This window comes from Trichechus manatus, unplaced genomic scaffold, assembly GCF_000243295.1.
Source record: "Trichechus manatus latirostris isolate Lorelei unplaced genomic scaffold, TriManLat1.0 scaffold00015, whole genome shotgun sequence".
In the NCBI taxonomy this organism is placed as follows: Eukaryota; Metazoa; Chordata; class Mammalia; order Sirenia; family Trichechidae; genus Trichechus; species Trichechus manatus.
Genome location: NW_004443951.1, coordinates 10,141,787 through 10,169,179, shown reverse-complemented (window position 1 = coordinate 10,169,179; position 27,393 = coordinate 10,141,787). Strand labels below are relative to the sequence as shown.

Below are 27,393 nucleotides of genomic sequence, written 5' to 3'. Positions count from 1 at the left end.
GCTGCTAACCAAAAGGTCAGCAGTTTGAATCCACCAACTGCTCCTTGGAAACTCTATGGGGCAGTTCTACTCTGTCCTATAGGGTCACTGTGAGTCAGAATCGACTCTATGGCAACAGGTTTTTAATGAGCAGCTGATATTTGACAAAGGACCAAAGTCTGTCAAATGGGGAAGAGAGTCTGTTTAACAAACGATGCTGGCATAACTGGATGTCCATCTGTAAAAAAATGAAACAAGATCCATACCTCACATCATACAAAAAATCTAACTCAAAATGGATCAAAGACCTATATATAAAACCTAAAATGATAAAGATCGTGGAAGAAAAAATAGGAACAACGCCAGGGGCCCTAATACACAACATAAATAGGATATAAACCATAACTAACAATGCACAAACACCAGATCATCAAAAGACTTCACCAAAAGAGTGAAAAGAGAACCTATAGACTGGGAAAAAAATTTTGGCTACGACATATCCTACAAGGGTCTAATCTCTAAAATCTACAAGATACTGCAACACCTCAACAATGAAAGATAAATAATCCAATTAAAAAATTGGCAAAGGATATGAACAGACACTTTACCAAAGAAGACATTCAGGCAGCTAATAGACATATGAGGAAATGCTTGTGATCATTTAGCCATTAGAGAAATGCAAATCAAAACTACATTGATATACCATTTCATCCCAAGAATACTGGCACTAATCCAAAAAACACAAAATAACAAATGCTGGAGAGGCTGTGGGGAGATTGGAACTCTTATGTACTGCTGGAGAGAATGAAAATGGTACAACCACTTTGGAAAATGATATGGTGCTTCCTTAAAAAGCTAGAAATAAAAATCTAGGAATCCCACTACTAGGAATATACCCTAGCAAAATAAGAGCCGTAACAGGAGTAGACATATGCACACCCATGTTCACTGCAGTACTATTTACAATAGCAAAAAGATGGAAACAACCTAACTGCCCATCAACAGATGAATGTATGAACAAATTATGGTACATACACACAATGGAATACTATGTAACAATAAAAAACAATGACGAATCCACGAAACATCTCAATATGGATAAATATGGAGGGCATTATGCTGAGTGAAATAAGTCAATAACAAAAGGAAAAATATTGTATGAGACCACTATTATAAGAGCTCAAGAAAAGGTTACACACAGAAAAAAGTATTCTTTGGTGGCTACAAGGGTAAGGAGAGAAGGGAAATGGAAACCACTAACTAGATAGTAGACAAGTGTCAACTTCGGTAAAGGAAAGAACACACAATGTAGGAGAGATCAGCACAAATGAACCAAAGCAAAAGCACAGAAATTTCCTTTTGTTAGGTGCCGTCAAATTGGTTCCGACTCATAGTGACCCTACGTACAACAGAACAAAACACTGCCCAGTCCTGCGCCATACTCACAATCATTGTTAGGCTTGAGCCCATTGTTGCAGCCACTGTGTCAATCCATCCTATTAGGGTCTTCCTCTTTTTAACTGACCTTCTACTTTACCAAGCATGATGTCCTTCTCCGGGGACTGATCCCTCCTGATAACATGTCCAAAGAAGTTTCCTAGACATACCCAAACACTTTGAAGGATGGAGGAGCTGCGGCTGGGGGTGGGGACCACAGTCTCGGGGGACATCTACGTCAATTGGCTTAGAACAGTTTGTAAAGAAAATGTTCTACATTCCACATTTGTGAGTAGTGTCTGGGGTCTTAAAAGCTTGGGAGTGGCCATCTAAGATACATCTATTGGTCACATCTCATCTGGATCAGAGAATGAAGAAAACCAAAGACACAAGGAAAATACTGGCCCGAAGGACTAAAGGACCACGTGAACCACAGCCTCCACCAGCCTGAGACTAGAAGAACTAGATGGTGTCCAGCTACCACCACGGACAGCTCTGACAGGGATCACAACATAAAGTCCCAGACAGCGCAAGAGAAAAATGTAAAGCAGAATTCAAATTCACAAAAAAGGACCAGACTTACTGGTCTGACAGAGACTGGAGGAACCCTCGAGATTATGGCCCTTGGACACTCTGCTAACCCAGAACTGAAACCGTTCCCAAAGCTCATTTTTCAGACGAAGATTAGATAGGGCTATAAAACAAACAATAACACACGTGAGGAACATGCTTTTTAGTTCAATCAAACATATGAGACCAAATGGGCAACACCTATCCAAAATCAAGACAAGAAGGCAGGAAGGGACAGGAACCGGACAAATGGACACAGGGAACCCGGGGTGAAAAGGGGGAGCATGTTGTCACATTGTGGGGATTGCAACAAATGTCACAAAACAATATGTGTACAAATTTTTGAATGAGAAATTAACTTGAGCTGTAAACTTTCCCTAGAGCACAATTAAAAAAAGAAAGAAAGATAAGATAGGAACCTTAGCAGGAAGTGACTTTATGTTAATAAGGGAGGAACAACTCAGAAAAGGAGGGTTAGAATTGTTGCACAACTCAAAGAATGTAATCAATGTCACTAAATTGTACATGTAGGAAAAAAAAAGACAACAGACTGTTTAACACAAGTATTATAATACTGAATTGTGGGATTGATAACATATGTAGATGTAACATATATGACAAACATTAGGAAGTGGGAATGAAATTATACGGTTGCAAGGTTCTTTCATTTACATGAAGTGGTACGATACAAACTCTAAATAGACTATGATAAATTAAGAATGCAAACTGTAATCCCTAGAGCAACTGCCTAAGAAAAAAGGTATAGCTAAAAAGTCAGAAGAGGAATTAAAATGGAATAATAAAAACACCTGACTGACCTAAAAGAAGATAGTGGAAGTATTACAGAGAAACAAAAAAACAGAAAAGAAATAGCAAAATGGTAAACATAAACCCAATCATATCAATAATTATAATACAAACAGATTACACACTCCAATTAAAGGCAGAGATTGTCAGGATGGATATTAATAAAAGCAAGACCCAACTATATACTGTTCATAAGAGATGCACCTTAAATATAAAGACACAAATAGATTGAAAGTAAAAGGACAGAAAAAGATATATTATGAAATAGTAAGCATATGAATGCTGGTGTGGCCATATCAGACAAAGTAGAGGATTACATATATAAAGAGGTATATTTCATAATGATAAAGGGGTAAACTTACCAGGAATGTGTAAGCACTAGATAACAGAAGAATTTCAACATACATAAAGCAAAAACTGACAAAACCATAAAGAGAAATGGACAAATCTATAATCATAATTGGAGATTTTAAGACTCCCTCTCAATAACAACTGGCAAAAAAAACCCACTAAAGATACGGAAGATGTGAATGACAATATCAACCACCTTGACCTAACCAATATTTATAAAATACTATACCTAACTGGGAGCCCTGGTGGTGCAGTGGTTAAGAGCTACAACTGCTAACCAAAAGGTCGGCAGGTTGAATCCACCAGCAGCTCCTTAGAAACCCTGTGGGGCAGTTCTACCCTGTTCCTATAGGGTCACTATAAGTCAGAACTGACTTGATGGCACTGTGTTTGGTTTGGGGTTTTTTTGGTATACCTAACTGAGCCCTGGTGGTGCAGTGGTTAAGCGCTCAGCTGCTAACCAGAAGGTCAGCAGTTTGAACCCACCAGCCACTCGGTGGCAGAAAGATGTCTACTTCCATAAAGATTTACAGGCTTGGAAACCCTATGGGGCAGTTCTGCTCTGTCCTATAGGGTCACTATGAGTCGGAATTGACTTGATGGCAATGGTTTGTTTTTTTTTTAGTACCTAACAAGTACAGAATACAGTCAAGCACGTGGGAAGTTTACCAAGATAGATATATGCTTAATCATAAAATAAGTCACAATAAATTTCAAAAGGCTATAACCTTAAAGATTATGTTCTCTGACTTTAAGAAAATTAAAATAGAAATAAAATATCTGGAAAAGCCTCAAACACTCAGAAATTAAACAACATAATTCTAAAAAAGAACACATGGGTCAAAGAAGAAATAAAAAGTGAAATCAGAAAATATTTACAACTGAAAGATACTGAAAATATAGTAGGACAAAATGTATGGCATGTACCTAAAGCAGCACTCAGTGGGAAATTTATAGCTTTAAAGGTGTATATTAGAAAATAAATTTTGAAAATCAATGAACAAAGTTTCCATTTTAAGAAACTAGAAAAAGAAGAGCAAATTAACTGAAAGCAAAGGAAAGAAAATAATAAAGATAAGAGCAGAACTCCATAAACAGAAAACAAACAATACAAAAAAATCCACTATCTATCTACTAAAAAAGATTCAAGCAAGTTACTGTTGCATTACTGTGGGCTGAAAGTATGCCAAACCTACGACACCCATCCTTTTAAATCACTTGGAACTTCTATTAAGAATCAACATGGTCTAAGGTTTCTATAAATCATTTGGTATCCAGAGTAATAAATTGTGTTTCAAGAGACTGTACATGACCCCAAGACTATGGCCACCAGACACCCTGACATGGATTGAATTATGTCCCCCCAAAATATCTGTCAACTTGGCTAGTCCATGAATCCCAGTATTGAGTGACTGTCCATCATTTTGTCATCTCACGTGATTTTCCTATGTGTTGTAAATCCTACCTCTATGTTAATAAGGAGGGATTAGTGGCACTTATGTTAATGACGCAGGACTCAATCTATAAGATTAGGCTGTGTCTTAAACCAATCTCTTTTGAGATATAAAAGAGAGAAGCTAGCAGAGAGACAGGGGGACCTCACACCACTAAGAAACAAGAGCCAGGAGAAGAGCATGTCCTCTGGACCTGGGGTTCCTGTGGGGAGAAGCTCCTACACCAGGAGAAGATTGATGACAAGGACCTTCCTCCAGAGCCAACAGAGAGAGAAAGCCTTCCCCTGGAGCTGGTACCTTGAATTCGAACTTCTAGGCTCCGAGACTGTGAGAGAATAAATTTCTCTTTGTTAAAGCCATCCACTTGTGGTATTTCTATTATAGCAGCACTAGATAACTAAGACACCCTGCTAACTCAGAACTGAAGCCACTTCTAAAGTCCACCTTTCAGCCAAAGATTAGACAGGCCTATAAAACAAGTAATAACACTCATAAGGAACGTACTTCTTAGTTCAATCAAGTCTATGAGACCAAATGGGCAACACCTGCCTAAAAGCAAAGACAAGAAGGCAGGAAGGGACAGGAAAACTGGACGAATGGAGATAGGGAACCCAGGGTGGAAACGGGAGAGTGCTGACACATTGCAGGGATTGCAACCAATGTCATAAAACAATTTATGTATAAATTTTTGAATGAGAAAGTAATTTGCACTATAAAGTTTCACCTAAAGTATAGTAAAATAAAAAAAAAAGAGAGAAAGAGACTGCATGAGAAACCTAGTTGAATATATTTTCTTAGGCAACTACTGACCCTAAGATTTCAAAAGAAGATATACACCTTCATCAAAATTCTCAGCACCTTTTATATAGCATGTAACAACTGAGGGCAAATTAAACTAATCCAAGTCTAACTAAAAAGAATAAAAGTAGGAACAGAAATATGGAGATCCAGGAAAAGAATCATATTATTCTTCAGAATTTTGCTGTATATCATAAATGCAATAAAAGAAATATACTGATTAAGGTTTATGATCTACAAAAAACTGTGCTAGTGGTCCCAAAATTTCTGTTCATTCCTCATTCCTCAGTAATAGAACTTCCAAATGTTAGTTGGGTGTAGCTGACCAAATAAAGGCTACATTTCCCAGCTGGGTGTGACCATGTGACTAAGTTCTAGACAATCGGATGAAAGTGGAAGCGATATGTTCTCCTTTAAAAACAGGGAACATCCCTATCTCCTTCCCATTCTTTCTTCCTGTTTATTAGAATATGGTTGTGATGGCTGATGCTGTAGTAGCCAACTTCTACAGATAGCAAAGCATTAAGTCCTAGGCCTTGATGACTACAGAGTTGCCATAACACCCAGCACTGCCTATATATGCATGAAAAGAAAAAAAAATTTCATCTGAAGTCCTTATTATTGTTATTTTTGGTCACTTGCAGTCAAACCTAATCCTCGTTAATACTGTTGGTGTTGTCAGGTGCAGTCGAGTTGGTTCCCACTCACAGTGACCCTTTTTACAACAGAACAAAGCACTGCCCAATCCTGCACCACCGTCATGATCGCTGTTATCCTTGAGTCCATCGGAGAAGCCACTGCGTCAACCCACCTAGTTGAGGGTCTTCCTCTTTTTCGATGACTGTCTACTTTACCAACCATGATATTCTTCTCCAGTGCTAATATAAAATATATCTTTAACCAATAAAAAAGTGATTTCTGAATGGTAGACAATTTTATATCATCAAAGTCTAAAAAGGCTGTTTAAGATATTAAGACAACTAAAAATCATCAGGTAAATTATAGAAAATATGACATAACTGTAACACTGCATACTGATGGACCAAACAACAAAAATATACTAACCTGGGATGTCCTGGTATATTCCTCATATAGCCTGTCATACTCTTTACTCTTTTCCTGATACTGAGAGTGGTACTCTTGCAGTTTTTTACCTACTGCATCAATGTTATCTTCTTTTACCAACTGATCCTACACAGGTAAACAAGAAAAGTAGGGACTGTTAATTCTGACTTGAATTTTTCAACACCTACTTATTTTAAAATTGTAGTTCTACTGTAGAAGCTTAAGCCACTATAGTAATACCATGCATGCAAAAGCACTAGATCCTTTTGTTAATACTAAGATCAGTCTTTGGAGCACACCAAAATAGTTAACACTTTAAAAATTAAGAAATGAAGTATAACAGAGAGTCTCTGATGGAGCAGGAGAAAAGTAGGGTACAGAACTCAAATTCTACTAAAAAGACCAGAGTTAATGGTCTGACTGAGACTGGAGGAACCCCAGAAAGCATGGCCCCCAGACTCTCTATCAACCTAGAACTGAAACCATTTCTGAGGCTAACTCTTCAGACAAAGATTAGACTGGACTACGGGACATAAAATGATAACTCATGAAGAGAGTGCTTCTTAGCTCAAGTAAATACATGAGACTAAATGGGCAGGTCCTGTCCGGAGGTGAGATGAGAAGGCAAAGAGGGTCAGGAGCTGGTTGAATGGACACGGGAAATCCAGGGTGGAAAGAAAGAGTGTGCTGTCACAGTATAGGGAGAGCAATTAGGGTCACATAATGATGTATGTATAAATTTTTGTATGAGAGACTAACTTAAAGTGTAAACTTTCACTTAAAGTACAACAATACAATAAAACAAAATAAAGAAAAAAAAGAAATGAAGTATAAACGGGAAATGTAAACAGAAATATATTTTTTATACTTTTTTTTGTTGTTGAGAATTACCCAGCAGAACATACACCAATTCAACAATTTCTATGTGTACAATTCAGTGACGCTGATTACATTCTTCAAGTTATGCAACCATTCTCACCCTCCTTTTCCGAGTTGTTCCTTCCACATTAACATAAACTCACTGGCCCCTAAGTTTCCTATTTAATCTTTCAAATTCCTACTGTCAATTTGATCCCATATAGATAAATCTTAAAAGAGCACAGTGCTCAAGGCAGACATTCTTTACTAGTTAAGCTATTGTTCGGTTTAAAGAAGACCTCAGGGGAGATTTCTGGTTTAAGGTTAAAGTTTAAAGATTATCTCAGGGCAATAGTTTCAGAAGTTCATCCAGCCTCCATGGTTCCAGAACGTCTGGAGTCCATGAGGATTTGAAATTCTGTTCTGCATTTCCCCTCTTTTGATCAGGATTCTTCTATAAAATCTCTGATCAAAATGCTCGGTAATGGCAACTGGGCATCCAGTTCTTCTGATTTCATAACAAAAGAGGTAGTTGTTCATGCAGGCAATTAGCCACAAACTCCTTTTACTCCTCCTATTCCTGCCTCTCCTTCCTCTGTTGCACCAGGCAAATAGAGACCAATTCTGTGTCCTGGATGGCTGCTTGCAAGCTTTTAAGACCCCAGGCACTACGCAAGGAACTAGGAGGTAAAACGGTAACACTAAACACAGTATTAGGCCAATTAACTGGGATGCCCCAGGAAACTATGACCCTAATCCTCCAAACCAAGGAACCAAATTCCATGAGGTGTTTGGTTGTACATAAGCAGCCTCAGCAGCTACTCTTTTTTTTTTTTTGTCGTTGTTATATACGTACCACACAACTTTTGCCAGTTCAAATTTCTACAGGTGTACGACCTATTGACAGCAATTACAATAATTGGCTGTGCAATCCTACCCTTAATCAATGTGATTTCTCCATCACCATAAGCCAAAACTCAGTACTCTGTAAGTAATAACCACCCCGCTTTCCATCTCCCTCCCACCCCTGGTAACCACTAATAAACATTGGTCTCTATACATTTCCCTGTTCTTGTCTTTTTATGTGAGGTCATATAATATTTGTCCTTTTGCGACTGACTTATTTCACTCAGTGTAATGTCTTCAGGCTCCATCCATATTGTAGCATGTATCAAGACTTTGAAGCCCTGTTGGCATAGTGGTTAAGCAGTCAGCTGCTAACCGAAAGGTTGGCAATTCAAACCCACCAGTTGTTCCGCAGAAAGACGTGGCAGTCTGCTTTCGTACAGATTTACAGCCTTGGAAACCCTATCCGGTAGTTCTACTCTGTCCTATAGGGTCACTATGAGTTGGAATCAACTTGGTGGCAACGGGTTATATGGGTTATCAAGATTTCATTTCTCCAACTGGCTGAATAATATTCCATTGTATATATGTACCACATTTTGTTTATTCATTCATCCATTGATAGGCATTTAGGTTGTTTCCACCTTTTGGCTATTGTGAATAATGCTGCAATGAACTCTCTTGTTTGAATCTCTGCTTTCAAGGAGTGAAATTGCTGGGTCATATGGTAGTTCTATTTTTAATTTTTTTCCGGAACCACCACACTGTTTTCCACAATGGTTGTACTATTTTACATTCCCATCAGCAATGGATAAGGGTTCCAATTTCCCCACATCTTCGTGAACATTTGCTATTTTCTGTTTTGTTTTGTTTTTTATCTTAGTCAGCCTAGTGGGAGTGAAATGGTATCTCATTGTGGTTTTGATTTACATCTCTCTGATGGCTAGTGAAGGAGCCCCGGTGGCACAGTGGTTAAAGCACGAGGCTGCTAACCAAAAGGTCAGTGGTTCAAACCCACCAGATGTGGCAGTCTGCTTCTGTAAAGATTTACAGCTTTGGAAACCCTATGGCACAGTTCTACTCTGTCCTACAGGGTCTTTATGTGGTGGAATCAACTCGACAGCAGTGGGTTTTGGTTTTGGATGGCTAGTGATGTTAAGCATCTTTTCATATGTTTAGTGGTCGTCTGAATGTCCTCTTTGGTGAAATGTCTATTTAAGTCCTTTGCTCATGCTATGATTGGGTTATTTGTCTTTTTGTTGTTGACAGAAATATTTTTATATAAGGTTAACATATACATGCAGTAAGCTATTAAGGAAAGGTAGTCATAAAATAAGTTCCAAAAATATTGTAAATGCTTAGGGTAGAAAATATAAAACTACTAGATTTCTTTTGTTTTTTAACTGAAAAGCCTGGTAAATTATAACCAAATGATGATTTTAAATAATGGCTTACTCAGTAGCTCTTAAGAATTTTTGTAATCATACCTGTTGGTATCTGGACACTGGGTACATCAGCTTCACATCAAGTTTGGGATTGTATTGAGCAAGAGATTCATGATGATAGTGGTTAATGAGCTCCACCACAGAATTAAATGTCAGAGGATCAGAAAAGCCGTATTTACCATCCCGATGATAGATCTTTATTAACTTATTATTGCCTCCCTTCCTGTGAACAAGAAAACATCAACTGTACATTTTTTCCCCCAAAATTCTAATAAAGTACTATGAAGTACTACTGTCATATGGAGATGATAAAGCTTGATGTCACATAATAAACAAGTTTTACTTGGGGTGAAAAGGCATAATTATATGCATAAAATATATATCTTATATTATTTCCACATTATTTCTTTTGCCCTTAAGATACCCTGGTTTCTGAAGGTCAACATATCTTCACAGCAATCAGTATCAACTAATTTAGCATAAATAATCACTTAAGAAAAATAAGACAGTAGTACATTGAATCCTTTCCTTATTGTCTGATGAATTTCCTAATTTAAATTCTATCAATACTTTTTCAGGGGGGATAGAGACACTCTCTTTAGGGCCTAAAGATATGTGGAAGTATGGCCTTGGAGGGAAACAGAAGCCATCTCTCTACAAAGGGGGATGATACACATTTGTTATACAATCATCAACCCACTCAAGGTTTTATTGTTAATGCACAAACATAATAAAGTTCCTTAAATGATTTATAGCTGGGTAATTAATCTAGCACCTCACATTATTTTGTCTTTTATGGTTGCTTATTAATTCTCAGAAATGAATATATACTTAGGCCATCACAACATGTAGACGATCCAAATGTCATTCAATTGTTTTACAAAGTATAGCTTTTGAACTGCCATGTATATTAGAAGTGTGTAATTAGATGCCTGAATAGCTCAGAACACCTTTGTTTACTGAGTCATATCCAAATGGTCCCTTAAAAGATAATTTTCAAGCAAAGCTTAAAATTATAATGTTTTTTAAATTCCATAAGGTATAATCTAAAATCATAGCAGATTGATTCATTATATCACAGCAAAATACTGCACATTCCCGTTCAGCTCTTCCTATAGTGTATATCAACATGCAGACTTAATGAGAAAAAAGAGATATGCCTACATATTTCTGTAAGCCATGCTATTATACATGATAAACGAGGCAGTGGAATTTGTGAAAGATCGAATATAATAGGTTTGAACCTATGAACTGATTTAAATTAAACAAAGCCTATTGGTCAGTATTTATATGGATGATGGACTATTCTTATAAAATGTACATTAGAAGGACCACCTAATCATATGCAGTTACTATGAATATACACACACACACATTCACATAAATACAAGCTGATCTCTCTGCTAGAAAAAGTTAAAAGGGCATTAATTCAGTGAAAAAAACTTATTGACCATTTACCATGTGCCAGGAACTGTACTAGGCACTGAGGATACAGTGGTAAACAAGCCAGATGCTATGCATGCTCTCAAGGAGCTTCCAGTTTAGGAACATGAGGAACATACCTCCATCTTTCAGTGTACTAAAAAGCATAAAGAATTTCAATTTGAGATATAACATAAAAATAAACAACTAAATATGTCAAATAATAATAAGCAAAAAAATCCCATTGCTGTCGAGTCGATTCGGACTCATAGTGACCCTAAAAGACAGAGCAGAACTGCTCCATAGGGTTTCCAAGGAGAGCCTGGTGGATTCAAACTGCCAAACTTCTGGTTAGCAGCCATAGCTCTTAACTACTGTGCCACCAGGGTTTCCTGAAAGTCCTATGGAAAAAATTAAAGCAAAGTAAAGGGAAGAGATACTTCTGGGAGTGGAAGGGATTACTATTTTATATATGTTGCACAAGGAAAACCTCTCTATTCAGGCGACATTTAAGCAGAGTTCTAAAGGAAGTGAGGGAGCTAGCACAGCAGGTATCTGGGGGAAAGTTTTCCAAGCAGAGGAAACATCAAGCGCAAAAGCCCCTGAGGTAGGGGCATGCTTGGCAGGTTTAAGAAAGAGCAAGGAGACCGGTGATGCTGGGGATGGGAAAGACAGAGAGTAGTAGGAGACAAAGTGAGAGACGTAAAAGGAGTTCAGATCATATAATGGCCTACAGACCATTGTAAGGGCTTTGGTTTTTACTGAGTGAGATGGGAAATACAAGAGGATTTTGAGCAGAGTGCCATAATTTGTTTTGTGGTTTAAAGGCTCACCCTGGCTGCTGTGTTAAAAAGAGTCTACTGGGAGTTGGCAGGGCTAGAAATGGGAAGATCAGTTGGGAGACTACTATAATAATCTAGGCAAGAGATGATGACCAGGGTAGTAGCAGTGGAGGTAATGACCAGGGATGTAGCAGTAGAGGTAAGGGGAAATGGTAGGGATATGAATCTCTTTTGAAGAGTGAGCTGACAGGACTTGCTGATGGGTTGGATATGGGTGTGAGAGAAATAGACAAGATAAAGATGATTTCAAGATTTCTGTCTTCAGCAATTAGAAGAATGAAGAAGGCTACATAAAAGTAATATGCTTAAAGGAGGGGAAAATTTTTGGTTTTCTTAGACACGTTAAGTTTGAGATGCCTACTGAACTTCCAAGAGGAAATGTAAATCCATCAGTCTACTTGAAGAGTCTAAAGTTCAGGTGAGAGGTATGGGCTAGAGATATAAATTACAGGAGTTGTCAGCTGATGGATGTTTAAAGTCAGAGATCACCTAGGAAGATCAGAATAGTTGGAAAACAGAAGTCCAAGATCTAAACCCTGGAGTGCAGCAAAGTGAGGGAGATGAGGAAGAACCAGCAAAGGAAAGCGAGAAGAAGCCAAGTAAGAGGAGACTAAGAGAGTGGCCTCCTACAAGCAGGGGTCCCTGGGTAACACAAACCGTTAAGCACTCAACTACTAGCTGAAAGGTTGGTGGTTCAAATCTACCCAGAGGCACCTCAGAAGTCAGGCCCGGTAATCTGCTTCCCAAAGGTCAAAGCCTTGAAAACCCTATGGAGCAGTTCTACTCTGCACACATAGGATCATCATGGGTCAGAATCAACTCAATATCAACTAATAACAACAACAATCCTAAAAGCTAATAAAGAAGGTTTTTTTGGCATATGACAAATTATAGTGCATCTTTTTTGTGTGTGTGCTTTAGGTGAAGGTTTACAGAGCAAAATAGTTTGCCATTCAACAATTTGTAGACAGAGTGTTTCAAGACATTGGTCACAGTCCCTTCAATGTGTCAGCACTCTCCCCATTTCTGACTGGGTTCCCTGTTACTTTCTCCCTGGTTTTCCTACCCCTTCCGGGCTTCTCATCTCTGCTTTTGGGCAGATTAAGGAGGCATTTCAACAAAGAGGAAATGATCAACTGGGTCAAATGATCATTGGGCTTGGCAAAGTAGAGATCACTAAGTGACCTTGATTAAACAGTTTCAGTGGAATGGTAGGGACTGAAGTCTTACTGGGATGGATTCAAGAGAATAAAGAGGAAGTAGAAACACCTATGGGTAACTGTGTTGAGGAATATTACTATAAATGGGAGCAGAGAGATAGGAAAGTATCTGGAAAGAGGAGTCTCTGGGTGATGCAAATGGTTAAGTGCTCAGCTACTAACCAAAGGTTGGAGGTTCAAGTTCACCCAGAGGCACCTCGGTAGAAAGGTCTGGCAATCTACTTCCCAAAAAATCAGCCATTACAAACCCTATGAAGCACAGTTCTACTCTAACACAAATGGGGTTGCAGTGAATCTGAGTCAACTAGACGGCATATGGCTTTTATCTAGAAAGCTATATAGGGTTAAGGGAATGTTCTTTGTTATTCTAAAATGGAAGATAGTACAGCATATTTGTATGCTGATGGAAATGGCTCAGAAAAACCAAACCAAACCCACTGCCACTGAGTCAATTCTGACCATAGAGACACCAAAGGACAGGGCAGAACTGCCCTATAGAGTTTTGAAGCCTATAAATCTTTACAGAAGCAGACTGCCACATCTTCTCCCGTGGAGGATTCGAACTGCCGACCTATTGGTTACCAGTCAAGTGCTTTAACCATGCGCCACCAGGGCTCCTTAATGGCTCAGTAGAGCGACAAAAATTGTTGATCCAAAAGAGAGGACAAGATAATTCCTAAAATGTCCTCCAGTAGATTAAAGGGATAGGATAGGATCCAGTCCACAAATAGGCTGACCCTGGACAAGGAGGGGAACAGTCATCCACTGGAACAGGACAAATGGAGAGTACTCACATTCAAGTGCAAATATGCTGACAGCTGTGGCAACAGAGGTATGAGGAAGTTCTCTTCTAACTGCTTCTACTTTCTCAGTGAAATAGGAGGCAAGTTCTTTAGGGAGAGTTAAAAGGCTGAAGAAGAGTTGTAGGAGAGCAAATGGATTGTGGAAATGAAGAAGTTCAGCCTGGCAGTATTAAAGGCCCACTTGAGGTGGTTGTTGTTAGGTGCATGAAGTGGAACTGGTCCATAGGGTTTCAAGGTGTGGCTGGTGGATTCGAACTGCTGACCTTTTGGTTAGCAGCCGTAGCCCTTAACCACTGTGCCACCAGGGCTCCACTTGAGGTTAATAATCATGCATTTAATGTGAGACCAGTCAGTGTGGTTGTATATTTCTCACCACATTCAGGTGCCCGTATATAAGCAGAGAATAGGTGGAGAGATGAATTTAGCCAGTGTTATAGTTAGAGGAGTACAATAAAGGGAAAAAGGAGCAGGATTGTTGAAGATATATTCACAAGGGTGATTTTAATAATGGGTCATGGGGTATAAGCAGAGAAGGAGGGAAGACATGAAGGAATTGAGGAATAAAACCCATTGCTGTGGCATCAATTCCGACTCACAGCGACCCTATAGGACAGAGCATAACTGTCCCATAGGGCTTCCAAGGAGCGGCTGGTGGATTCAAACTGCCGACTTTTTGGTTAGCAGCTGGACACTTAACCACTGTGCCACCAGGGCACCTTTAATTATATGAATAATTATAATTATTCATGAACAGAAGAATTATTTATATCCTAGCACCTAGCCCAATGCCTGGCATATAGCAGATTCTTAAAGATTTGTTAACAATCTAGACTTTCTACAATGAATACTATTTTCCTGTTTTAAAAGATAATGGTTAATGAACTGAAAAATCTCTACTTCCTCACCATCTGCACTCTGCAGTCTGGTTTTACTCTCATTCCTCTCAGTTGAGGGTCACCAATGACTTTTACCAAATGGAGATTCTGCCCCCTCCCCTCTACCCCAGGCACTCAGACTCTTTCTAATCCCCCCTCTTTTTTTCCCATTCCTTTTTTTTCCCAACATCTTTAATGAGATATAATTACATACCATAAAATTCACCCATCATTTAAAGTATATAATTTAATGGTTTTTAGCATATTCACAGATATGTGCAGCCATCACCATAATCAATTTTAGAACATTTTCAGCACCTTTCCCTTTCTTCTTAATACTTCATCTACCCATGACTTCTATGACATTACTCTTTTCTTTCAACCTCTGAGACTGTTCCTCTGTTTCCTTCCTACCTCTAAACACAGTTATTCCCTAAGAGATTTTGCCTTCAGCTTCTAGCCATTTTCACTCTATGTATTCTTTTCTTAAAATTCCATTTACTTTATGCAGATCGTGCCTGAATCTTTTTTCTGGAGTCGGAATCGCCTCGATGGCAACGCGTTTGCTTTGGTATAAGGAGCCCTTGGTGGTACAAATGGTTAAACATCCAGCTACTAACTGAAAGGCTGGAGGCTTCGAACCCACCCAGAGGCTCTGAAAGAGAAATACCTAACCATCTGCTACGATAAACATTACAGCTCAAGAAAACCCTATGGAGTAGTTCTACTCTTTCACACGGGATCACCATGAGTCAGAAATGACTTGACGGCACCCAACAACAACAACATACTCTCTCCTGAGCTCTAAACCTACATTTCTAGCTATATTCTAGCTAGACACATTTTTTTTTTACCTGAAAGTTCTGGAACAGCTAAAAAGTCAACATCTATCCCTTCTTCCCCATTAAAACATCTGCTCCTGCTTTTCTTATTTCTATAAATGGCATGTTCCTTCTAAGCTGCTCAGGCTCAAACCACAGTCACCTTTGAATCCCCCTTAACCCCATAACTATTCTATTGCCAAATCTCTTTTGGTCTTAGCTCCAGTTTGCCTCTTACTTTGACTCCTCACCCTTTTCTTAGAGCTGCTCTCCTAGGTAATTGTTTATTAGATTGTCATTCCCTGTCTAAAACCCTTTATCAAAACTTTTTTTGCACTTCAAAATAAAATCGAATTCCTTACCATGACCTATAAAGCTCTCCAGGATATGGATCCTTCCCATTTCCAACTTCACCTCCTACCACTCTCCTCCTGGTTCACACCTTAAGCCAACCACAATGTTCTCTGTATTCATGGGACCCACCAAATCTTTCCCAACTCTCTGTCTTTGCATTTTCTGTTCCCCATTCCTGGAACACTCCTCTGGCTGGCTCCTTCTAATCCTTCAGTTCTAAAAGGTCATCTCCTCAGAAAGGCCATCCTTCAAAACTATCTTAAATTTACCTTTCCCCATATTCTCTGTCATATAACGTTATGTATTTCCTTTATAGCATTTCATATACTCTGAAGTAATCTCATTTCTTTGTTTATTTTGTCTCCCTCTTTCCTACTCCTCAAAATATAAACACTACAGGGCAGAGACCATGTCTATCTTGTTAATCATTATTTCCTTTGCCTAGAACAGTACCGGAAATATTGTGGGCATTCAATAAATATTAAATGATTGAATGAATAAATCTCTCAATTCATAATAGCCTTCTAAAGTCTTCTCTAGAATCTACCCTCTTTTAGTATTTCTACTTAAATACAGTCTGATCACATAACTTCCTTGCTGAAAAAATGCAATGGTTTCCCCTGCCTACAAACTCCAAATTTTAGAATTCAAGGCCCTCTTCAAAAGGTCCCCTTTCCAGCCTTCAATTCCCTACCACTTTTACCTCTTTACAAACTTTACCCTCCAGCCAAATGGGACTGCATTTCACAGAACATTATCCTACAATTTTCTGCCACCATCTTTGCTTCTGTTGTAATCTATTCCTGCACTTCTCCCTACCCAGTTTCAACATGTTTGAACCTATCCTGTTCTTCAAGATCCATCTCAAATGCAAATGTAAGGACAGCCTTCTCAGTCCTCTCAACAAGATACTTTCTTCCTTCGAGTCCCAAAGCACATTGTTTGAACCTCTCCTGTTATTTTACTTTAATTCTCAAAGCTATTTTCTTCCCTTTGCCTCAAAACCCTTTGTGTTCTCTGAGACAGAAGTTGTAACTCATTGCTGGATCCCCTGTAGTGACTAGCACTGAGCTAGGAGTATTTATTAAACTTAATTAAGACCATAGGTCAATTAGCATAACAAAGTTTATTAAGAAAATGTTCTGCATCCCACTTTGGTGAGTGGCATCTGGGGTCTTAAAAGCTTGCAAGCGGCCATCTAAGATGCATCAATTGGTTTCATCCCACTTGGAGAAAAGGAGAATGAAGAAAATCAAAGACACAAGGAAAATATTAGCCCAAGAAACTAAGAGGATCACATGAACCAGAGACTCCACCAGCCTGAGACCAGAAGAACTAGATGGTACCTGGCTACCACCAATGACCGCCCTGACAGGGGAACACAATAGAGAATCCCAGATGGAGCGGGAGAAAAGTGTGGAGCAGAACTCAAATTCATGTAAAAAGACCAGATTTAATGGTCTGACAGAGACTGGAGGAGCCCCCGAAACTACGGCCCCCCTAGATGCACTGTTAACCCAGAACTGAAAACATTTCCGAAGCCCACTCATCAGACAAAGATTAGATAGGACTACAAAACAAAAAATAATACACGTGAAGAATGTGCTTCTTAGTTCAATTAGATACATGAGACCAAATGACGGCTCCTGTCTGGAGGCAGAATGAGAAGGCAGGAAGGGACAGGAACTGATCAAATGGACACAGGGAACCTGGGGTGGAAAGGGGGAGTGTGCTGTCACATTGTGGGGATTGCAACTAATGTCACAATACAGTATGTGCATAAATTTTTGTATGAGAAATTAACTTGAGCTGTAAACTTTCACCTAAAACACACACATAAAAAAAAAAATTTAATTAAGACCAGCACTTTTCTGCCTAGTAAAATCCTTTAAGTCCCAGCTCAACTGTCCTTTCCTCTGAGAAACCTTCGCTTTGTCTTTCTCTCACTTATTCCTTTATTCCTTCAAATATTTACATGCCAGACCTTGTGCTAGATACATGCAGATTTTAAAACAGTCTAGCCTCTGTGCTCTCAAGACTTGTCTTTTAATCTCTAATATAAGAGTAACATCACACTGCATTAAGGTATAGCTATTATATGTGTGTCTCTCCGACTCCACCATTATACCCTTGCATTATGAGTTCCTTGAGGGTATAAACATGTCTTATTCATTTCCATATTCCCAGTCCTAGCACAGTACAGTGATAATCCTCTTAAACTTTACAGCAGCTCAACAATAAAACAGGCTGCCTCAAAAGGAAAAAACTAGCTCTCTATGCCTAAAAGATCAATGCAAGCTGAACGGCCCTTTCTGGAAAATGCTATACAAGGTACTTCTACATCTAGAGAAATCCAGCTGAACCAGGTAACATTTAATACCCCTTCCAGCTCTAGGAGTCTAGAATAAGAATCTGTATTGTGGCACTGCAACTTCAATTAAGTTACATAACTTTTGCAAGCTCTTTTCCTCATCCTGAAGATACCAAAATTGTTGCTTTTAACTAGTAGCAATTAGGGGTATAAGCATTGTAAAATGCCACTTTAAATGGGATTAAAACTATTTCCAGATAAGTAAGAATATTCACTCATTTAATAAATACTTATTCAAAAACAAACCCATTTCAAATAATAGTGACCCTACAGGACAGAGCAGAACTGCCCCATAGGGTTTCCAACGAGCACCTGGTGGATTCGAACTGCTGACCTTTTGGTTAACAGCTGAACTCTTAACCACTGTGCCACCAGGGCATCCATTATATGCCAGGCATAATCTAAACACTGGGGACATAGCAATGACTAAACAAAATCCCCACCCTCAGGGTACTTAAATTCTAGTTGGGGGACAGGGAGGCAGAAAACAGACAGTGAGCGGTGCCATGCAGACAATTAAATTGAGACAACAGATAACCTTGCACGACTACTTTGCATTGAATGATGATTAGGGAAGACTTAAAAAGGTGGCATTTATGCAGATCTGAATGACAAAAAAGGAACCAATCATGCTAAGATCAGAGAGAAGAGTAGTCCATCAGATGGAACAGCTAGCACGAAGGCCCTCAAGCAGGAATAAGCTTCATATGTTTGAGGAACCGGTGGAATTGAATGTAGTAGATAAGAGAGTGGCAAGAGATGAGCTGTAAGAGGTAGGTAGAGGTCAGGTCAAGTAGAGTTTTGTAAATTAGAATAAGTGCTAATTCTTTACCTTAAGTTGCACTAAGAAACTCTTAAAGGATTTTAAACAAAGGAGTAATCAGACTCACATCTTAAAATGATCACTCTGGTTGCTGTACAGAAAATGGTTAGTAGTGGTGGGCAAGATTAGAAATTGGGAGATGCTAGGAGGCCCATCTGGAGGTGATTACAAAAGATCAGGCAAGATGGCTTACATTTGGATGGTAGAGAAGTGGGAAGAGAAGCATGAAGAGATTCCAAATATAGATCTGCAGGTAGAGTTGGCAGGACTTGCCGCTGATAGATTAGATGTGAGGGTGCAGGTAAGAGAAGTGAAAAAGGCAAATTTGGCTTGAACAACTATACAGATGGTGGTGCTATTTCTGAGAAAGTGGAAGACTAGATGAGCAACAGTTTGGGTAGGGGGAGTTGGGCTAGAAATCAAGAATTCTGCTTTGACCATGTTAGAGTCAGTACATTCCTTAGTTATCTAAGTGGCAATGTCAAATAGGCAGCTGGATATATGCGTCTGGAGTTCTAGAGGTCAGAGCTGGAAATGAGGTTTATGAATCATCATTATATAATTGTTTCTTAAAGCCAAAGGACAGGATAAGCTCGCTATGGGGGAATGAACATAGAGAAGAGAAGGCAACTCAAGTTTGAGACCTGGGGCACTTAACATTTACATATTGAGCAAAGGAATGGTCTAGAGTTAGGAAGAAAATCAGGAGAGTGTGATGTCACAACAGCCAAGACAATAAACTATTTCTAGGAGGAAGAGACTATGACTAATGCTGCTAAGAGGTCAGGTAAGGTAAGAAGAGAGAAGTATTCATTGGTTTAGCAGTCCCTGTAGATTGCTGGAGATAGAAGCTTGACTGCAGCAGAAAAAAGTTTTGTTCAGTGAATCATTACAGAACATTCCTCAGCACAATTCAAGTGCTAAGGTATTAACTTCTTAATGTCTTTGTCAGAGACTAACACTGTGCCTCCAAATGTCTAGCATAAGACATGGGATTATTCTTTTTAGAAATACTAGGCTGGAAATGCAATAAAGAGCCATAAACATTTGGCTTTCAACCTCTACTCTGTCACTTATTAGCTATGTGTCTTTAAGCAAGTTAACCATGTTAAGCCTCAGTTGCTTTATCTATAAAATGGGAATGGTAATAATACCTACCTCATAAGGTTGTTGTGAGGAATAAATGAGATATTGCATGAAAAGTGTTTAGTACAAGAGAGTTAGTAGTAGTTATTGTTGCTATTGTTTTCATTATTCTTTTTGGCAAACAGTCCCTTCTTTAAAAATCATAATATTTTATTGTAACTAGGCTATTTTAACTATTAAAATTAAATGTGAAAATATCTGATCTAATTTGTCTTAATATTTTTAACATGTCCCATCTTTCTAAACAAAAATTCATATATCTACCACTTATGAGATTCTAATATGCCCACATGGGAAGCACGGTACAGGCTGAGAATTGCTCTATCTTTTACATATCCTCATCAGCCAAAATTATGTTCAGCTTTATTTCTGGAGTCTGCATTAAGGAAAATAACAGGGTTATTGGCGGGGGGTAGAGGGGAGAGGTTCCCAACATGTTATTAATAACCTTAGGCTATGTCTATTATTTCTACTTCACTCATAAGGTCAACAGTATACTTTCTACTTCCTTGTATTTTAGTAATTTTAATCTTTTCATTTTATTGTTACATAAAAATAAAAACAGTTTCCATTCCTATATATGTAAATATTTAACGTATAGACTAAGGAAAGTTAGCCAAACAACTGAAAAATATGCATCTACATATGCACGTATAAAGGTTTAAATACAATACAGAAATCCTTATCTACCTAGAACTAAAATAATGCTAGTCCAGCAGTAGTCAAAAGGCTGAAAAGTACTCACCGCAAAGTCAAAGTATAATCTCCTTGCATTTTTGTTGAGGCATCTCGGACCAAGAAGGTACCATCTGGCATGTCCCGTAATTTGTCATTTACTTCCTCCCTGAAGAACAGAATTACAGGAAAATGAAAATATAAAAGCATCAGTTCTCTTCATTTGTTATTACTAAGGATAGTTAGGAGGTGGGTGTGTCTAAGGTTATAAACTCACAGGGGCCTTCAGAGGTCATTTAGTTCCTCCCATTAGATATGTTCTTTCTGTTTTGATTTTCCATGTTATATAATCTAAGGAAGGGCTATTTGCTTTTTAAACTCTTCCAGATTTCAACTGTCTGTAGGGGACAAGGCTTTCAATAAGTCTTTAGGGCTTCCTTAGGCAGGTCTGAACTTGTAGAGTTTCTGGAAAAACTAGCAGCTGCTTAGAAAGACAGTTATATTTAAGCAACAGTGGCAGCTGTGTCTGATCAGAGAGGAAAAAAATTACTAAGTTCAAAATCTTTCAGTGGGATATTCTCCAATTTGAATTTATATTAACAGATTCCTTCTGAACAACTGGTTTACGACCTCAAGGAACAACACTAGAACACTCAAAGGAACTGGAAAGACGTAAAATATCTTTGAATTACAGCAGAACCACATGACCTTAAAATATAAATTTAAATGGCATTTAAATATAATAGACTCTTTTATCCTACAATACTAAAATTAAAATTTTCTGATCAATTTTAATACAGTGAAACCTGTGAGTGCTGAACTCGACAGAACTGCCTTGTTTTTCTGGGTCTGGCAAGTTTTTACGGAACTGCCTTGTTTTTCTGGGTCTGGCAAGTTTTCCGCCTTTGATAGGGTGCAGTCTTACCACTTTTCTATCGTTCTCTATTAGTGGAAAATATCTGAGTTTTCCTTCTTTGACAGGTTTCCGACTTATACAGGTTCTGGCTTTCACAAGTTTTACTGTATAAAATATATAAAATTTCTCTCTAGGGTCAAAATTATTCAAGCCACATTTTGCCCAAAAAGCGAATCTGTGCTAGAGTCCTGTTTCTCACAGTGCAGACTGTGAATAATTTGCATCGAAATTAATGAGGAAGGTGTTTACAATGCAGATTCCTGGGCCCCACCTCAGCTGATTCTTGTGCATGCAAAGATTTGGGAACCGTTGCCTTAGAGAAAGAAAAATGCGGAAAATAAGTACCTATAAATATCTTTTATTCTAAAACACATGTAAACAGTCCTGAATGTGTAAGTTGCACTTACTCAGAAATCTGTCCTAAACATAGTATTAAAAGTAATAATTACACCCATAACTTAATAATTTTGTCACCTTTTTGTGGGAGGAAAAGCATTAAGACACTTTTGAAATGTTCCCACATACAATTTTTAAAACAGTAACTTTAAATGACAGTTAATGGGGCACTGGGGGTAGTGGTGGTTCTGTGGTAGAATTCGCAACTTCTGTGCAGGAAACCCAGGTTTGATTCCCAGCCAATGTATCTCATGTGCACCCATCACCTGTCAGTGGAGGCTTGCATGTTGCTATGATGCCGAACAGATTTCAGCAGAGCTTCCAGACTAGGATGAACTAGTAAGAAAGGCCTGGCAATCTACTTCTGAAAATCTGCCAATAAATCACAACATGGGCAGCATTTTGCTCCATTTTGCATAGGGTCGTCATGAGTCATGGGCCAACTCCATGACAGCTAAGAACAACAACAAACGGGGAATTAAAAATGTTTATTTTAACTACAAATTCTCAGATAAAATAAAAAACTATGTTTTTTAAATAGTATAATTCTAGTTACCTTGAAATATCCCCCCAGTACCATTCTGCATCCTGAAGAGAAGAAGCAGAACTGTCCTTCATTCCATTTGCAACTGCTGAAGTCATTGGCTTAGGTGGCTTTGGTGGAAGAGCTAAAAGAGAAATGGATATTATTTTGTAAATATAAATTATCATTTGTTTTCTAATTTCCTCAGTCAGAAGCAGTTCATTAACTAAGCACATTAAGATTCAAATAATTATCAATCAAATTTAATTGCTAGTTTAAACATCAGCCAAGGAATTTTAGAAGTCTAGCAATAATTGCCTGAGAAGTGAAAATTTCAAGCTACTTGGTTTTTTTCCTTCTTATAAAGTACTGATTTTTAATTCTGAACAGATGTCCAAAAAAAAAAAAAACTCATTGTCTCTCAAAAGACAAAGTGAAGCTCCTTCCCAAAAAGTCAGTCCAAAAGCCATTAAGTAGAGCTGGGCAATGTAGGAGCGTGGTGGCAAAGAGAGAGGTGTCAGAGCCTGAGAAGGTGAGGGCTGTGTTCACAAAGGGCGACAGCAGTATGGCACAGGATCTCAGAGCTCAAGCAGGATAAAAAGGGGGCTTTCACAGGTGGAAGCCTGATACAGGGTGTTGAAACCTGAGTGAAGTGAGAAGGGTAGTGGCATGGGGCTGGGTAGCACAAGGTGTCAGAAACCAAGTCAGTGAAGAGGTGGTCTCAGAAGTGGGCATCCCAGTATAGGGTGCTGGAGGTCAAGTGGGTTGAGGAGGATAAGAAGCAGGACAGGAGGAGTGTAATGGATTGAACTGTGTCCCCAAAAAATATGTATTGTAAATCCTAATCCCTATTCCTGTGGATACTTTCTCTGTTTATCCACAGGTATGAAAAAAAAAATCCCACTGCCACAGAGTTGATTCCAACTCACAGTGACCCTACAAGCCAAAGTAGAACTGCCCCATAGGGATTCAAAGGAGCGGCTGGTGGATTCAAACTGCTGATCTTCAGGTTAGCAGCCAAGCTCTTAACCACTGTGCCACCAAGGCTCCACAGGTACAGGGGTTAGGATTTCCAACACATTTTTTTTTTTTAATGGAGAAAATATTGAAGTTGATAAGGATTTCATTTTACTTGGATCCACAATCAATGCCCATGGAAGCCGCAATCAAGAAATCATTTGACGTATTGCATTGGGCAAATCTGCTGAAAAAGATCTCTTTAGAGTGTTGAAAAGCAAAGATGTCACTTTGAGGTCTAAGGTGCACCTAACCCAAGCCATAATATTTTCAATTGCTTTGTATGCACGCGAAAGCTGGACAACGAATAAGGAAGACCAAAGAAGAATTTACTCATTTGAATTGTGGTGTTGGCAAAGAATAATGAATATACCATGGACTGCCAGAAGAACAAACAAGTCTGTCTTGGAAGAAATATAGCCAGAGTGCTCCTAGGAAGCGAGGATGGCCAAGACTTCGTCTCACATACTTTGGACATGTTATCAACAGGGGCCAGTCCCTGGAGAAGGATATCATATTCGGTAAGGTGGAGGGTCAGTGAAGAAAAGAAAGTCACTCAACAAGATAGACTGACACAGTGACTGCAACAATGGGCTCAAACATAGCAATGATTGTGAGGATGGCACAGGACTGTGCAGTGTTTCGTTCTGTTGTACATACGGTCAATATGAGTTGGAACCAACTGAATGGCACCTAACAACAACATACCTGTGGATATTATCCATTTGGGAATAGGGTTTTCTTTATGTTAATGAGGTCACACCAGTGTAGGATGTGTTTTAAGCCCATCACTTTTGAAATATAAAAGAGCAGATTAGGCATAGAAACAAGCAAGCACAGATGGGGAAGACAGATGCCACTCCACAGGAAGATCACCAAGGAACCAAGGAACAAAAGCCAAAAAAAGACAAAGACTTTCCCTCAGAGTTGATAGATGTAAAAAAAATTGGCAAAGCAGACCTTATGAAAATACTTCGCAGGTGGGGTGAAGTTGGCAAACAAATGTAGAAGGTACACGTTATTTGTGTAAAAATACAGTATACAAATGGCCATCAAGCACAGGAAAAGATGCTCAACACCATTAGCCATCAGGGAAATGCAAACAAAACCACAATAAGATATCTCTTAATACCCACTAGGATGACTATAATCAAAAGGACAGTTAATAACAAATGTTCGCAAGGATGTGGAGCAATTGGAAATCTCCTATACTAATGGTAAGAATGTAAAATGGTGTAGCTGCTTTGTAAAACAATCTGGCAGTTCCTCAAGAGGTTAAACACTGAGTTACCATACGACCCAGCAATTCCATTCCTAGGTATATACCCAAGAGAAATGAAAACATGACCACACAACAACTTATACATGAATGTTCACAGCAGTATTATTCATAATAGCCAAAAAGTGGGAATAACCCAAATATCTATGAACTAATGAATAAACAAAATGTAGTGAATCTATACAATGGAATGTTATCTAGTCGTTAAAAAGGATGGAGTAGTCGAAGTCAGAATTACTGAGACTGAAGATAAAGCACTTGACACCAACTTATTTGAGGAAAAATCAGATAAAAGGACTTAAAAAATAAAGAAACCCTAAGAATTATGTGGGATTATACCAAGAGGAATAAACTACAAGTGATTGGGGTACCAGGACAGGGGGGATAACAGAAAATACAGAGAGAATTGTTGAAGATTTGTTGGCAGAAAAATTCCCTGATATCATGAAAGATAACAAGATATCTATCCAAAATGCTCATCAAACCCCACATAAGGTAGATCCCAAAAGAAAGTCACCAAGACATACTATAATCAAACTTGCCAAAACCAAAGGTAAAGAGAGAATTTTAAGAGCAGCTAGGGATAAATGAAAAGTCATCTACAAAGGAGAGTCAGTAAGAGTAAGCTTGGACTTCTCAGCAGAAACCATTCAGGCAAGAAGGCAATGGGATGACATATATAATGCCTTGAAGGAAAAAAAATGCCAGCCAAGAATTATATATCCAGCAAAACTGTCTCTCAAATATAATGGCGAAATTAGGGCATTTCCAGATAAACAGCAGTTTAGGGAATTTGCAAAAACCAAATCAAAATTACAAGTTATACTAAAGGGAGTCCTCTGGTTAGAAAATCAATAACATCAGATAATAACCCAAGACTAGAACACAGGACAGAGCAACCAGATATCAACCCCAGATAGGGAAGTCACAAAAATAAACCAAAGCTAAAACACTGAAAATAGGGAAACTGACGTCAATATGTAAAATATGACAACATTAAAACAAAAAAGAGGGACTAAAAAATGTAGACATGGATTTTTCATATGAGAGGAAGTCAAAGAGATATAAAGAAATAAAAGACTGGTACAAACTTAGACAAATAGGGGTATATATTACGATAACCACAAAGGAAACTAACAAGCCTACAAGTCAAAATAAAAACTAGAAAAATATACAGACTCAGCAAATACGAAATCAACAACAATAAAAAAGATGAAAAGAAAACACATGAAGAAAAACGACTCAGCACAGAAAATTAAGTGGAACAAAGAAACTGTGAACAACACACAAAAAAGACATCAAATTCACAGCACTAAACTCTTACCAATCAATAATTACACGCTGCATGTAAATGGACTAAATGCACCAATAAAGAGACAGAGAGTGGCAGATTGGATAAAAAAACACAATCCGTCTATACGCTGCCTACAAGAGACACATCTTAGACTTAAAGACACAAACAAACTAAAACTCAAAGGATGGAAAAAATATATCCAGCAAACAACAATCAAAAAAGAGCAGGAGTGGCAATATTAATCTCTGATGAAATAGACTTTATAGAGTAAAATCCACCACAAAGAATAAGGAAGGACACTATATAATGATCAAAGGGTCAATACACCAAGAGGACATAACTATAATAAATACTTACCCACCCACCAACAGGGCTCCAAAATACATACAACAAACTCTAACAGCATTGAAAAGAGAGATAGACAGCTCCACAATAGTAGTAGGAGACTTCAACACACCACTTTCGGTGAGGGACAGAACATCCAGAAAGAAGCTCAACAAAGACACAGAAGAGCTAAACGCTACAATCAACCAACTTGATCTCATAGACATATACTGAACACTCCACGCAACAGCAGCCAAGTATACTTTCTTTTCCAATGCACATGGAACGTTCTCAAGAACAGACCACATATTAGGCCATAAAGTAAGCCTTAACAAAATCCAAAGCATCAAAATATTACAAAGCATCTTTTCCAACCATAAAGCCATAAAACTAAAAATCAACAGAAAAAGCAAGAAAAAAAAACAAACACATGGAAACTGAATAACACCTTGCTCAAAAACTACTGGGTTATAGAAGAAATTAAGGAGGGAATAAAGAAATTCATAGACTCAAACAAGAATGAAAACACATCCTACCAGAACCTTTGGGACACAGCAAAAGCAGTGCTCAGAGGTCTGTTTATAGCAATAAATGCACACATCCAAAAAGCAGAAAGGGCCATAATCAAAACATTAACCCTACAACTGGAACAAGTAGAAAGAGAGCAGCAAAAGAAGCCCTC

The 27,393-nt window shown here is 38.4% G+C and overlaps 1 protein-coding gene across 1 annotated transcript in view; it reads right to left on the bottom strand.

Annotated features, from left to right (window-relative positions):
- Positions 1-27,393, bottom strand: part of PIK3R3 (phosphoinositide-3-kinase regulatory subunit 3) — a 148,199-nt gene that overhangs the window by 45,189 nt on the left and 75,617 nt on the right. The window contains exons 2-5 of the mRNA XM_004371793.3: positions 22,831-22,942; positions 21,033-21,131; positions 9,653-9,833; positions 6,462-6,587 (exon numbers count right to left, since the gene is read on the bottom strand). Coding sequence (XP_004371850.1) covers positions 6,462-6,587; positions 9,653-9,833; positions 21,033-21,131; positions 22,831-22,942 — 518 coding nt within the window. The remainder of the gene's footprint in view (positions 1-6,461; positions 6,588-9,652; positions 9,834-21,032; positions 21,132-22,830; positions 22,943-27,393) is intronic.